General features: G+C 37.3%; 2 protein-coding genes across 2 annotated transcripts; one reads left to right on the top strand and one right to left on the bottom strand.

Moving 5' to 3' along the window:
• Positions 1–875: 875 nt before the first annotated feature.
• Positions 876–3738, bottom strand: LOC133717303 (uncharacterized). Its single transcript, XM_062143987.1, has one exon. It carries the CDS (start codon positions 3055–3057, stop codon positions 1117–1119), a length of 1941 nt encoding a protein of 646 aa, XP_061999971.1. The 5' UTR covers positions 3058–3738; the 3' UTR covers positions 876–1116.
• Positions 3739–12511: 8773 nt separating this feature from the next.
• Positions 12512–13598, top strand: LOC133717184 (uncharacterized). Its single transcript, XM_062143850.1, has 3 exons — positions 12512–12661; positions 12751–12812; positions 13162–13598. The coding sequence occupies exons 1-3, from the start codon at positions 12604–12606 to the stop codon at positions 13279–13281; spliced, it is 240 nt and encodes a 79-aa protein (XP_061999834.1). The 5' UTR covers positions 12512–12603; the 3' UTR covers positions 13282–13598.
• Positions 13599–15205: the final 1607 nt, after the last annotated feature.

Raw genomic sequence — 15205 nt, 5'->3', positions numbered from 1 at the left:
CTACCTTGAAGCCTCCACTGCTTAAACAACCTCTGCACCCAGCCACCTACTTGCCTAAGCAAAGCCAGATACATAGATAGAAGCAATGGCCTCTATAGAATCACATGAATTTCCCAAATACAGAGCAGGAAGCACCGAAACAAAGAGAAGCAACCACAAAACAATGAATAACAAAGCCACGGTGAAGGCCCCCTTGGTTGCGAACTTTCTGACATTTTCATCATATTCCATGTCATTCCCTTGTGAACCCAATAGATATCAGTTTCAGAGTGACTACCCTCTACATCATTGGATTCTACTTGTTTTCTCACTCCTTCATCTGATATTGATCTCACAAACACATAGGCAATACATATAGGATGGCATCAAAACTCTAATTTAGCAGAGGGTGCAAGAGTAGGGAGATGGAAGTTATGCAGGGATAAGAGGGCTATCTCAAAAAGAATCGTGTAAAAATAAGGTCAGACATTTCAATCCGGATGCAAAGTATGACATCATTTTTTTAATTAGAAAGAAATGTCTTAAGATAACCATCACAAGTTGAAAACAAAAACACTCATATTTTGGAACTTCTTGAACTAAGTGAGATGAAGACTTAGTTTGAAGCAAACAGTCAGTCTCCTAGACTGTAGTTGCCCCACTCTCTTTAAGGCCATCAGCAACAAGATTTGCCTCATGGAACATATACCTGCTGTATTTAAAACGTATGGGACTAAAACCTTCATGTATCATGTATAGAAGACTATGGAGTCTCCATGTATCATGTATGAAATGCTTATTGTAATACTAGTTTTATTCAAATCTAGATAGAAAGAATTATCCATTTACTTCCTTTCTATGCTGATTCCGGTCAAAATAACTCTGAGTACTTACAATGAACAAGAAAAAAGTTTCTGCAAAATTTGTATATAGGTTGCATCTAGTCTAGAAACAGATTTCCAATAAGGAACCAGGAAATACAAAATTGATGATGAAAAGAATCACTGCTTAAATACTTTTTTCCTTTTTCATTTGGATTTATAAGAATCTTACTATAAACTCTATATCTACAGTAGAAATCCATTAAGTCTATCTTTCAGGCACTAGTACAAATAAGACAAGAATTGCATTCTTACTCTATTGAACTCTGACTTTCTTCAAACTGTACATTAGTGACTCAATAGATCTTTGTACTTTGGTGCCATCTCTCTGCATCACTTCCTGAGACGCCAGGTGTAAACCTTGAATCCCACGACCCAAACTGGCAATTGATGGAGCTGCAGGAGCAGATTCAGCTGCACATTCAATCCCATCTCCATACGCAAATAACCCGGCACAAGTTGCAATACTACATCCAAATGTAGCCCACGGTAAGACACCGATTGGACGGACCTGCCGTTTTCTCATTATTTGATAAAATGCTGTTCTCATTGCTGAGAAGCTGGTCTTCTCAGCACTGGCAATAACACTGTGGGCAACTGCTCGAATCTTCTCAGCAGACGCGGTTGCTTTCAACACAGTTGCTGATTTGACTCCAGAACTTGCAACACCAGGAACTACCACTTTCGATGTGCCAAGAATCTTACTAAGGGAAAGTCCCACTGTCTTATGGGCTTGGCTTAAGAAGAATTGAAGTGAAGAAGGAAGTTTGAGAGTCACAACCTTCACAAGGGTCGAAGCAGGAACTTTGAAAGTCACAACCTTCATAAAGGTCGAAGCAGGAACAACCTTAGAGAGTGAAGAGACTCCAAAAACCGCTGTTGCCCCGGCCCCAACTGCCACCAAAGGTTTACCACTAATTAACCGCTTCTTGTCAGTATGATTAGACATTTCCCCCTCACCACCACAATCAGTAATGAGCTGTCCAACCAATTCCTTTACCTCTAGAGGAACAGGAGTATTCCAATGTTTTCGAAGACCTGCCAAGCAACTAGCATCCACTACTGCCACTATGGTATTGAACTTCTTAGTCTGGCTCCGAAGGGCCTGTGCGAAGAGAGCTTGAGATTTGTCCTCAACTGGAAGATCAGAAAACTCAGTCTTATTTAAGTTGGGATTCCTTATTTTATTAATGGGAAGTCGACCAGCATTGTTGAAAGAAATTCTCAGCCCCTCAACAGCAATCCTGAAGGCATACACTTCACATATATCTTTGGTATCTACAGCTTCACCTTTGTTCACATCATAAAGCATCTTTTGCGCATGAGCTAGAACCTTTCCTATTGATGGAAGATCAATAAATATGTTATATAGATCAACAAGTAATGGATAAAATGATTGAGCAAATTGTGGGACCTCGTAACTAGATTGCGGTGGAATATCTTTTGACCCCACCTCCGAAACAGAACTGGATGGACTTAGCCTTGATATTGAGAGATCTATGTATGGACATAACAACTTCACCATCTGTGACTGCAAATCATTGGTTAGGTGAAACCTCTTCGAACTCAATGAAGCAACTGAACCCAATTGCTGTGGAACCAAACTACTAGCTAAACCTTGGAACTTTGCCACTGCATCAAGTTCACCTGAGGTATCCTCACCATCAGAATTTTTTCCAGACGGAAATTCAAGCACCAAGAATGATGACCCAACTTCTTGAGCTACCCTTCTAGCCGCCAAAAAATGTCCGTGAAAACCAACCCCAAAAATCTCTTGTAAAACCAATTCTCCTGCAAGACTCTCATAGTTATCCTTATTGACCTTCTCCAGAAAACATCGTTTCAGAACCTGAAACGACGAAGTGGGAACCGAGTTGTCAACACCATCTCTTGACACACTCTTCTCGGACTGAACTTCAGTCATGGTAGAAACATCCACCTGCGCAATGACCGCATCAGGTCTAACCTCCCTTATCAAACACTCAACATCCAATGCTGACCACTCTGATAAACTCTGGGCAGATAAGATATAAATCACAGACTCCTTTTCAGGCTCACGAACCGCGTAAACAAATTGCTTCGTGTGTTCGGGTATTCCAAGTTTGCGTACTAATTCATTAGATAACTTCAGGTCATCGGGTTTGAGTACTGAAAAGGGCCAAAAGTTCTGTAGGTTCCGGACCAACGCAAGTGCCATTCCAACAGCATCAACCACTTTGACACAGGACACCCACCAATCTATATCAACAATCTTAAGACTATGTAATCATCAAACCTCAACTCAACTAACCAATAATATAATTAATTTTCATAACCCACATAGCAGACAACTCTAAGCTTCTGAATCTCCAATTCCCACCTATCTTTTCAGCAACCAAACAGAGCATACCCAAAATCCAAAAACCCCAATATACACCAAAAACACTCACAGAATTCGATACAACTCACATAAAGGAATGAACTTGAGGCACAATCCAATGCAATCAAACGAACCCAGAAAAAGAAAAGGCTGAAGTACCTCAACAGTGATTAGAATCAGAAGCTGAAGACGACAATCTGAAACTACAAACTTGATTGTCGTATGAGGTACCTGATTGATTGATTGGTTTCTGTGGCTGGAAAGATCTTCTCTTTGGGTGTTAATTGCTTCCAAGACTGAGACTTTTGAGGTGAAGTAACTTGGGGAAGCTGAAATCAACGAAAGCAGAAGGACCCAGAATCCCAGTAAGAAAAAAGCTTCCAAACTGACCCAGTAAGCCAAGGCTTCTCAATTGACCCAGAAAGGTTTTACCTCCGAAGTTAAAAACCCTCTTCGGACTTTTTTCGCTCTTCGTCTTTCAGCGAATCAAATACCAAAACAGCTACGTCTTTCTACGGAGTTGGCTGGTTTCGAACTAGTAACGGGGCTCATGAATAGTGAAATAAAATTGCCTATCTTTGAATTATTCTTTCTCTGGTTTTTTTTTTTATTTTTTTTTTTTTATATACATAGGAGGGATCAAAACTTTGGTGATTTTTTCTCTTTTAATTTTTTTTTTCTGCTAAAATTTAATTTTAATTTAAGGGATATTAGGCTCTTAACACACGCCGTGTGTCAATTTTCTTTTTGAATTTGTTTTGGTGATTTTTAGTTATACAAATGAAAAGAAAAATGAAAGTATTTTAGTTATTAGAAGCTTGTTTATGTATTTTTTTTTTTTGTCAAATAAACAGCTCATATATAATAACTAGTCTATTGTGAGTCAAATTTATAATCTCTAACTTATAAATTAAAGACTTATGTCACTAGATCAAATGGTACTGGCTTGTTGATGTTATTTTATGTCCTTGACATATAATGCTGTTTTTATATTAGGTAAAGGACAATATTAGGCTTTCAAAAATTTAAACATGTTAAGGAGTATTGGTTTATAATATAAGATTTTAATCTTTGTTTAATTTTTTATCAAGGGATAGTACTTCTTTGTAAGTAGGAGCACCTTAATTCCACATTCATCGTTTGCATGTTGTTGTTTAATTAAATAATATATTTTTTTTTAGTTAAAGAGTTCATATCATTTATATAAACCTTGAATCATGGGTAAGGATAGTCTAATAAACGGCCACTTTAGTTAGACAATAAAAGCGCAAAGTAGTCTGTGCTAATAAAAATACCTTGCCTATAGGCAATTTAATTTACTTGACTTTGTACGCTGAACACGCCATTGTGGTACGATAAAATCAAGAACTTCTATAAAGGCTCTTAGATGAGCTTTTACCAGCATAGACAATTATTCAAAATAAAACCAAACTAGATAACTACGAGCTTCTTTCCTTTAGAAAGTTTATAGCTATCAACAACAAAAAGAAAAGTTTAATAAATTCCGGCAAACCATTAACCAGCTTCTCCATTTTCTTTGGAGCTTTGACCTCCGTTTTACTCTTGTTTTTTGTACCTCTTGGCCTCCCTCTCTGTTTTGGAGCATCTTGTGAAGGTTAATAATAGCCAAACCCACAGACACAACGTCAACATTAGTCCTACTCCTATCCACTGCCAGATTAAGCCTCAGTTTCTTAGGCAACACTCCATCCTCCTCAAAGTGCTTCCCCCTCACACCAGTAACCTGCACGTACAACCTTTGTCACAGTCTCAGGCCCAACAGACTTCTCACCAGACTCTCCTCCATTAAATTAAATTAAATTCTTTACCCTTGTTATTGTTGATCAAATAAAACAAAAAAGAGAAAAATTCAACTCGAAACTTCTATTAATTATTAATATAAGTTGTTAGACAAAAATGTTTTACAAGACCAAATCTCTTTTGGTTAGGTGATATGGTGATGTGGTGCGTGGCGGGGGATTGGCTTTTTTGGGTCTCCTATTTGTTATTTCATTAAATGCTCCTCTTGGTGCTAAGGGTGATTGGTCTAATGGAGAGGTGGACAATTTTAGCTGGTTTGAAAGATAGTAGATTGCATTTGCTCCTTATTCATGAAGCGAAACAAGTAAGTGGCTCGTTGTGTGATTGAATCTGGTTCCCGCGCTCGTTGTATGGCACCGACCTATTCTTGAGAACAGTGGTCGTCAGGCACGGAACCAGGAATTAAATTTGAGATGTGCTAAATTTACCTTATGCTGGCAAGAAAAATTATTCTCAAAAATTTGGCAGAGTTTACTTTGTTTTGATAGAATATCTCAATTGTATAACACTTGTCAAAATATGATCCACAAGATGCATTTTGTCACCCAAATCTAACAATAGAAAATTGAAGCAATTCAAAGTTAAATATTCAATGTCAATACAAATTCAACTACTTAAGTTGTGCTCTTCGGTTACCTGAAGCATAAAACTCATATATTTTCTTTGAACTTCATCACGCTCATTAATAGGATATGACGAGATTGCAGGGCGTTTTCCCGGATCACGTTCAATGTGATTAACATCAATTTCATGAGACTCAACTCGTACAGAACAAGAAGGTTCTTCCACAACCGAACTTGGAATATCACCCATAACAACATCATTTTTCAGAAAATATGAATTTACTTTCTTCTGAACTTTTCGTGGCTTAGGATTTTGAGGTTGATCTGTCATTAAAAACAAAACCTAGAAAAAAAAAAAACATGAAAACAACCAATCTTAAGTTGCTGGCCATGTATAAATTACAAACTTAAGTCAAACTCAAATATACAAGGAGCACACCCGGGCACCCCACCAGGCCACCACATCCCTCCCCACCACAAGGGAAAACAAATTTAACTTACTCAAAAGCTAAAAAACACCCAATCAAAAGTATAATCAACTTAACTCTCAAACAATCAACACAATAAAGAAATTGCCACTATCATGAGCAATTGGGTATTTGGGTATTAATAATACAAATTCAATATCTTTTTCTAGAAATCAATAGATTTGATTGCTTACATCAAGAAATCTAGAAATACTCAAATTCTAACCTAAATTACATTCTAATTTCGTAAAAAAATTTCATTATAGAAGAGAAGTTAAAGTGTAATACTAATACCTGAATAAGGATGAGAGATGAGAGCAGATTATTGAGGAGAAAGAGTGACTTGGTAGAGAGAGGTGAGAGTCTGAGGCTCTGAGCTTGAGAAAGGCAGAACAGAGAAAGGGTGAAAAGGTTGTGAGGACGAGAGCACAGAGAGGATAGAGAAAGAGAGAAAATGATATATTAATTATAGAAGAACCAAAACTATGGGTGATGAACAACAGTGGGAACAAGAAGGTTCTTTCAAGAGTGTTAATTATACATATATTAATTATGTATATGTTGACTTTTCTTCCCCCCAAACTAGCTCTGTGGACGTCCAGAAGCGAAAGTCTGGAGCTACTTCGGTATACAACTATACATATATTAATTTTTTCCCCCCAAAATCTTGGGGTGTGCTGCAGCATACCTTAGCACACCCTTGTGTCCGTGCCTGGTGGTCGTGGTATAAGTAAACAGTGTTCTAGCTCATATGGCTTTCAGTTAGTAGGCTCGTTTAGGTCTTCTTAAGCTAGATCTTCTCCTGAGCCTGTTCTTGTTCTTATTACAACTTATGTTGAACTGCTGCTTCTACAACTGGGTTCGGTTTCTTCCTGGAGTTGTGTCACTTCAGGTTTTTTTGATAAAGGAAGAAGACATTATTGTATCTCCTTCAAGTTATGGCCTTCTTAGGGTAGAAGGGCGCAAAAAGTTCAGGACCGTGAGTTTATCGTTTTTTAGGTGCCGCTTTCAAGGGTTGCACTTTCTTAATTGAATGTATTAGAAATCATGTAAACTGACTTAGGCAGTGTCTATTATTGTCATACCCGAAAATAAACGTGACATCATTTGTAATGTTTACTCTTATGACATGTTTACTTATTTGGAATGAAAATGAAAATGAAGGGATTTTGGTGTATAAGTTTTGTTGCGTTTACTAACATATATATGTATTGGAATAGGTGTGGATCCCACCTCATTGTCAGAAATCGATTCTTGAATAACCCGAAGTTTGATAACCAAAGGGGGTATGGGTTTAGGAATGAAAGCCTCGAGAATACATTTTTTCTACCTAAAATATCCTTACATATTTTCAATAACCCAATTACTCATGACCCTAGAAATATGTATACCTCTCTCATGAACATTTATTTTTGTAGAGGTATTTTAGTAATCGAACTAGTTTTAATTCCAATTCATGAACATTAGTAAACATCATCAATTGTAATCAGTGATTTCATATGCTAAGTAAACTGCTTAATGGAAGTGAAACACTCTCATACCGATTCCTTCCTTCTGGCATTCCAGTGTCTCTGATTCATAATTTTTTCCATTTCATGTTAGTGAACATGCTATTAATATACAACTAGTTAATGCAGGACTACTAAGATAGAAATGATTCATTTGGCAACGGATTTACATTCCTGCACATTTTCCCATCCGGTAAATAGAAAAGTTATTTATATTCTTGTACTTACCAAACATAGAAAATACTTCGAGCTTCATCTACCAAAGTCTTAATTTATTATTATTTTTTTTTAGCAAGAAGAACTTCATTAATAATGAACTGCTTACAACGAGTTTTAGGCAATATCTCTTACACATAAATGGCCACTAGACTTCACACTGGAACTCTATAATGATTAATGACTGACTCAAAACTTGCACTACAACTATATATGGCAATGACAACAAGCGCAGGAGCAGTGAATCCTTGACATCTCACCTCTCATCCAGCCAATAAGAACCCTGAAACTAAACAACTCACTTGTGTCAACACTAACTCGCCACCCAGAGTCCACCTAACCAGCTTTTGATCGACCAAGCCAACACTCATTGTGACCTAAACCCAACTAAAAGGATTGCTGGACATTCAGACTTAGGACTAAAGTGAACCCAACACCGTCACCACCCTATTGTCAACACCGTCAATTCACCACTACTCCAAATAGCCATCGCCTCTGACCCAAAACCAGAAAGGAACGACCCACTAGAAGGCCAATAATGCTCGTCTATGGCACAGCCAGACTTTTTCACTGACCCAAAATCATAAAGGAATGTCCCACTAGAAGGCCGAAGAGAAGATTGTCACTGCCACATCCTGTAATGTCTTATTACCAAAAAAAAAAAATAATAAAATAAAACCAAATCCTAAAACACTAGTAACAGCGGCCCACCAACACAACCCCATCCCAACAAGCAGCAGAACGACGCCCAATCCACAACCCAAATTTCCGGTGCTTCATTGACATCGATCGCCGCTGGCCAGTATCACCCCATCGATGCGCCTCACCTACGTTCACCCAAGATCCGGGAGGGACCGATCGAGATCGATCTGCCCACTCCGAAATCCAACAGCCATCCATCATCCTTGACGGACCGCCGCCATCATTATGCCATCCTCCCGTCCGAACCATGGAACCACGCCAGCCCAACCTAACAAACCCATTCCCAGATCAGTTCGAAGATACCCAATCCAAATTGGATTGAGCTGGACAGAACAAATCCGCTCCGCCATAACCATGATACCCCCCAGCATCATCCTTCCATCCTTGCCTTGCCATGGAAACGTATGATCTCCGAGCCACGCCACCACGAACCCAACACAATCCAGCATACTCCGACCACGCTCCACCAATCTGGATGCCGACAAATCACTCTAGAAAAACTAAGAAAAAGCTAAGAAAGCAAAGAGCCCCTCCCGGACCGAGACGGAGCGGCAGGTTCGCCGGCTACGGCTGGCTGGGAGAGCCAACCCACGAGATCTGATATTTTTTTTTTTACCAAAGTCTTAAATTGGTGAACCAAATGAAGTCGATCTAATAAAATATTGCATGCCTGTTTGTCATGACTACCAATCAAATGTTGTTGTTGGTTTTTCTTTTCTTTTATTTTATTTTTTCAAACTAAAAAAAAGTTAAATTAGGCTATGTAAGCCCTTCAATGAATTAACAATTAGTTGGCACAAATCAATAAATTATCATTCTACTCTTGCAAAAGTATCCTTAGCTCTACCTAGTACCATTTAGTCTAGTGACATAAATCTTTTTTTTATAAGTGGGAGGTCGTGAGTTCGACTCACAATACACTAGTTGTTGTATATGAGTTGTTTATTTGATAAAATAAAAAATAAAAAAATAAAAAAAAGGTATGCCTAACTCTCTACTCTCAAGTGTAGAAAGTGTACAATTGACTCATGATGCTATGATGTAGTCGAGCATCTAGAGTTCCACAAAAGATAAAACCATAAAAAGAGCGGAATCACTTCATTTATTAACACATTTCTAGTAAAAAAAAAATCAATCATAAATAGACAAGGTCATCAGAATGAGTGGGAACAACCATCCTTACAAAGATCTAGTTTTCCTTTAACCTTCATCAACCTAGTCTAAAACTATTTCTTCTTGTACAATTACCATTCTAAAATCAATGATTTCTATAATTATCAGTGAAAAGTCATCAAGCTACCAAAACAATTACTAGTGAAAGAATTTTTCATTTCCTTGAAGTTTTTAGTTCGTAACTCAAGATATTTGCGTGCAATAGGGACGATAAGATGTACCGACGTATATTTAGGTACATAATCTCTTATATTTCATAACCAATAAATTTAGTTGCCTCCCATATCTTAAATAGAAAAGTTATAAAAAAAAATATTTAAAAAAAAAAACACACGCACATATATACTGTATATTTTTTTTGAAAGGATTTGATTTTATTAGATATCAAAGCCATGAACGAACAGGCCAGAGTCTAACAGAACTTACATAAGAAGAGCCGGAACAAACCGGACGTCCTATCTAAGTCACACCTAAACTCATTAAAGTCTAAATGGTCGCTCGCTGAAACAGCAAGCCAACAAACTAAGCAAGAATAATCTCACTTCCTAAGGCAAAATCATTCATCTAGTCTAATCTGCCAGCACTCAATTGTGGTACACATATCAACTAGAAACATCTTAGAAAATATATAGAAATCACTCCCACTCGAGAAGGCTTGAAGTTCAGAATGTCTTGAGATTTTGATACCTTAAGCAAGCACCTGCTCTTTCCCCTTAGGGTTAGAGCTAGCACTTGCCTCAGGCTCTTCAGCAGTCAACAACCTCGGCAACAGGTTGGTCTTCACGCTTTTCTTGGAAATCTGCAGGCTCGAAGTGAACCTAGGCCCAAGCCCGAGCTAAGTGAAGTGAAGCCCAGTCATGCTGCCTAGCCATCACCGCCACCGCCGCCGCCGATAGCAGGGTCTCCGGCGGTCGACCCTTCCACCAAACCATCCCGTCGTCAATCAACGACCCACCACTATGCTTCCTTGACACCGCAAGGAGCTAAGCGCTTATCCAATCAAAGCTAGCCTCCCACCTGCTGCACGACCTCGACGCAAGATACACTTGATGCACCGCTCGGCCAAAGCTTGAACCCAGGAAACCCAAGCCGGTACGAAACCTCCTCGACACATATATACTGTATAGATGTAGAGATCAATTCTATATGTCACAATAATGCTTTTAATTCTTTGGCCATGAAAGAAAAGGGGAGTAAAAAGTCATATATAGATAAATGGAACTACTTTTTATCACACACATATTGCAAGGTTTAAGTGGTTCAAATAAAATTAGCAATTTTAATGTGTTGTTTTAGTCATATGGAATTCATGAAATAGTCTAGGAGATTTTGATCGGATTCTCTACTTTTAAGTTTTAACGATATCCTTTTTATCCTTGAAAATAAACAAAAGTTTTTGATGTCTCTATTTATGGTAATGTTCAACCAATTTGATTTTGAATTTTTCCGATTATTGTGTTAAAAGAATTTGTTCTCGACCAAATTGTGCACCGGAGTTACATTTTGATTGTGACAAGAAAAGGAGGGTGAAAGTGGGTCTTGATGAAATAGCTAACCAGGCAATGTTTTATGTGCTTGTTAGATGGTTAACTTGTTACGAGATCTGCCTTTTCATGGATAGGCATGTAGATTACATGGATATTGGTCATGTTTAAAGTTTCTCTAAACCAATTTACTTGCACAAAATGATAAAGTCTAAAGTTAATTTAAACCAGTTTGCTGAAATGTCGTTAAACATTATATATTGTTGTAGTTATTTTATTTTCATTAAAGAAAAACACATGTAAACTCTTGTTAGATTGAATTTAGGGCTAAATACTAGTTAGTACCCTGTGGTTTAGGTTCAAAATCAATTCAGTCCCTGGACTTCTAATTTCATCAAAAACACCCTTGCACTTTCAATTTTGATCTAATAGGTCCAATTCGTTAATATTCTTTCAAATAGTTGGATTATTTGTTGAAAAACTATTTATTTTTAATAGTAGGACTCACTCCTAAATTGACAATGCAGACCACCTTGACACCACATCATAAAACATAGGCCATATATGATCCACATTAACAAGTTAAATAACTCAATTGTAGGAAAACTAACAAATTGGACCTATTAGATCAAAATTGAAAGTGCAGGGGTGTTTTTGATGAAATTAGAAGTTCAGGGACTGAATTGATTTTGGACCTAAACCACAGGGTAGTAATTTGTATTTAGCCCTTGAATTTATTATCAATGCAACAACAAAGATCACAACAAGAAAGATCTCAATCTATTGCTAATATTGTATCCAAAATCTAGAAAACTACTGCACTCTAATACTAATGATGAATCCTAAATAACACAAATACAACACATCATCTCCCACGCGAATCTCCAATTTCGAACCAATTCGAACCATAAGAAAGTCTAAAACACAAATTTGGATGTGCTTGACATTCGGCCAAGACAACACGTATCAATCATATGCTAGTTATTTACATTGAGATTATTGTTTGTAAATAAATTATATTTATTCTAAACTTGAAACGACTTGTATTTTTTGTATCTTAAAATTATCTCTAATCCTCTCAAATATTTAACGGATAATTTTTCCCACCGACCTCCGAAAGCAATAGACTCAAAATATCAGCACGTATTTTATTTTCATAATTGATCACACATAACAAGCGGGTGATTAGGTTCAACCCATTCAAATGAAGTTGGCATTTTTCACATATTTCATATGGTTTTCAACTTTTCATGAATAAACTACCAAGAAAGAAAATCTTCATCATGCCAAATTGGGCATGGGTCTTCAAGCTGAAATATCGGGTTTAGGTAGATTGGGTCTTAGTCCGGCCCAAAAACCCAACTTTGACCCGTGTTCCTAATATCTCTAGGTCTCAGGGTTTAAGGCGCAGAACAGCAAAACTAGAACCAGTCGGCGACGGAGAGTCAAAATGTCGAAGAAGAACGATCTTGCTCGTCGGAAAAGACAGCACGAATTCGAACTCAGAAGTAAGCTCTCTCTACAAATTTGCTGCCTTTATTATTACAAGTGAAATTTATTTACAAAGTTTTAACCTTTGTTTTTGGGGATTAATCAGGAGAGAAAGAAGCGAAAGAAAAGAGGGCAAAGAAGCTTCAAGCAAAGAAAAGCAAGATGAAAGTAAGTATTGTATTTACCTCTGTTTAGAATTACTTGGGTTTTTTCCTGCAAAATTAGTTTGAATTTTTTCTACAATTTCTTTGATTTGTATGGAATGTAAAGGTTGCCACTGCCCTTAAGGTTGAAATTAGTAATCTTTGTGAATTTTTTCCTATACCCAATTGTGCATATGATACTAATTAGAGTTGGGTTGTGTAAATTTTCAATCTTTATGTTTGGCTTATATGATGTCCATTATGTTATTTCAGTTACTGTGAGTTTTGTAGTTTTTAAAATAAGTGTAGAGTAGAGTTATTTCTTTCGTTGGTGAAAGACTGGAGTTTGGTTTTAAGCAAATCATGTGCAACAGGTTGATGGTACTGAGAAGAAGAAGAAGGGTGGGTTTCAAGTGGGCAAGAAGAAGTTGAAGACCAAAATGACGGCGTTGGCAAAGGCTAAAGCTGCCCAAGCGATGGAGGTTGACAAATGAGGTTCAATGATAATGATTCTCTGTGCATGTTAAGAACTGGTTATGAGTTCACTTTTAGATATGCAAGTTTCAATTTCGCTGATGTTGTTGGTCAATATTACAATTTTGCTTCAACCAATTTGCTCACAAAGACGATGGCCTGTGTTAGTTGGTAACATTGATTTGTTAAAACAATACCAAAACATTGTGCTTGCCCTTTTATGGTTTCTAATGTAATAGTAGGTACCATTTAGAGGTTGATCTACTCAGATAACCTTGAAACTGTCTTAGAGGGCATGTCCTGCATGCCATTAATTGAAGTTCTTTATTTTTTATGATACCATTTTTTTAAGATCTTGCTAAAACCCCAAGTTCCATGTCTTCAATTACAATGCTTTACTGAATGTATGTATGCTAGAATCAAGAGAGAGTCTACTTGGCTGGTTGTATTGATAGTTACTGCAATATACAGAAGGAAATTTGAGAAATTGTTGAGAGGCGTGAAAGGAATAAAATGAGGTTAGATTAGGACTTGTGGTTAAAGGAACAAAGGAGGTTCATTGAGAAGTTTGGTGGAGTGTGTTGTGGAAACATAATTAGTATCAGGTAAGACGCTCCAACTCAACTTAGCCGTTGTTTAAATTGTCTGGCAAAGGCTTTAAATTGTGATGTAAATTATTTCTGGTACATGTGGTCATATGAGCTAGGAGATTAGTCATAATCCCAAAACCTATAATGAAACTGATGAACACCTTTTTTTTTTTTTTTAATTTTTTTTTTTTATCCTTTTCGTATGGTTCAGGCATTAACCATTCAACCTTCGTGTCTAGTCAGAAATTGAATCTTCTCGGAGCAATTTTTGTCTTTTTCGGGAAAATTGCATTCAAAAGTTCAGCTTGTTGAATTTAGCATACCTTGCTCCTCTTTGAACTGAATTGCTATAAAGTATATAGTTACATAGTAATTGTCTTATAGTTTGGTCGAATTATCACAAGATTAGCGTACTGGTTCTGATTTTGCTGTGTTTAATAGAAGAAGTAGAAGTTACAGAACTACCTTCGGTTCTATTTTCTGTGCAGCTGCTGTGCCAAGACCGAGGTTATATTAGAGAGTATAAAAATTTGCTGCCCTGATCGGAAGAGTAGCACGTCTTCCATTTTGGCAAAGTATAGATAATATTATGCGTAGATTGGAGTAATGGAGTAGTTTTATACTTCGAACACCAAGTAGTTTGGAAATGGATTTGTACACCAACTGCAATTGTTTGAAGGATAGAAGTTGAGCGGACTTTGGGTAAGAGGTAACGCAGTCCCAAAATATTCAAGAGGGAGGGGAGGAGATTAGTGGGTTGATATGTAAAAGGGCATACAGTTGTATAGTCAGGGACATTTCTTTCTTATTGTAGGTGCCAAGGCTTTACCACAATCTGTGGAGTTATTTGGAAGTATCTGTTAGATTTCATTATCATAAAGATCAGCTTGGGAGATGAGACTGGGAAAACAACCTTGCACTAGATGCAAAACCCTGACTGTGAGGTTTTGAACTTTTTGATGGGAAGGGAATTTACTTTGAATTCTTGATGGTGAGACACCATTCATTCTTTGATTTATTTGCCTTATTGCCAAGAAGATTAGGTAATGTTCCCTTTTTCATTTGACCATTCCTCCAATGGAGAAAAAGAAAAGCACCTGGTTACTGATTAAATAGCAAGTACAACTTCCTAGTCAGGACTGCAAACATCATTTATTTTCAGTCTTCTATAGAATCATTGTTTTCTTCTTTTGAATTCACCCAAATTGCTACAATCGATTCTTCAACAACTATAGGTTGAGGGTAGCTCCACCCACCAACATAATCCTTGCTTTATATCTCTTGGGTCATTTTCCCTCATATATTCCCATCTCAATTTGCAGAGTGGATGCTGAAGAAAGTGACTTATTTATAT

Source organism: Rosa rugosa, chromosome 6, assembly GCF_958449725.1.
Source record: "Rosa rugosa chromosome 6, drRosRugo1.1, whole genome shotgun sequence".
NCBI lineage: Eukaryota > Viridiplantae > Streptophyta > Magnoliopsida > Rosales > Rosaceae > Rosa > Rosa rugosa.
Note: the sequence above shows the minus strand (reverse complement) of the source record. Positions and strands in the feature narration are given on the sequence as shown.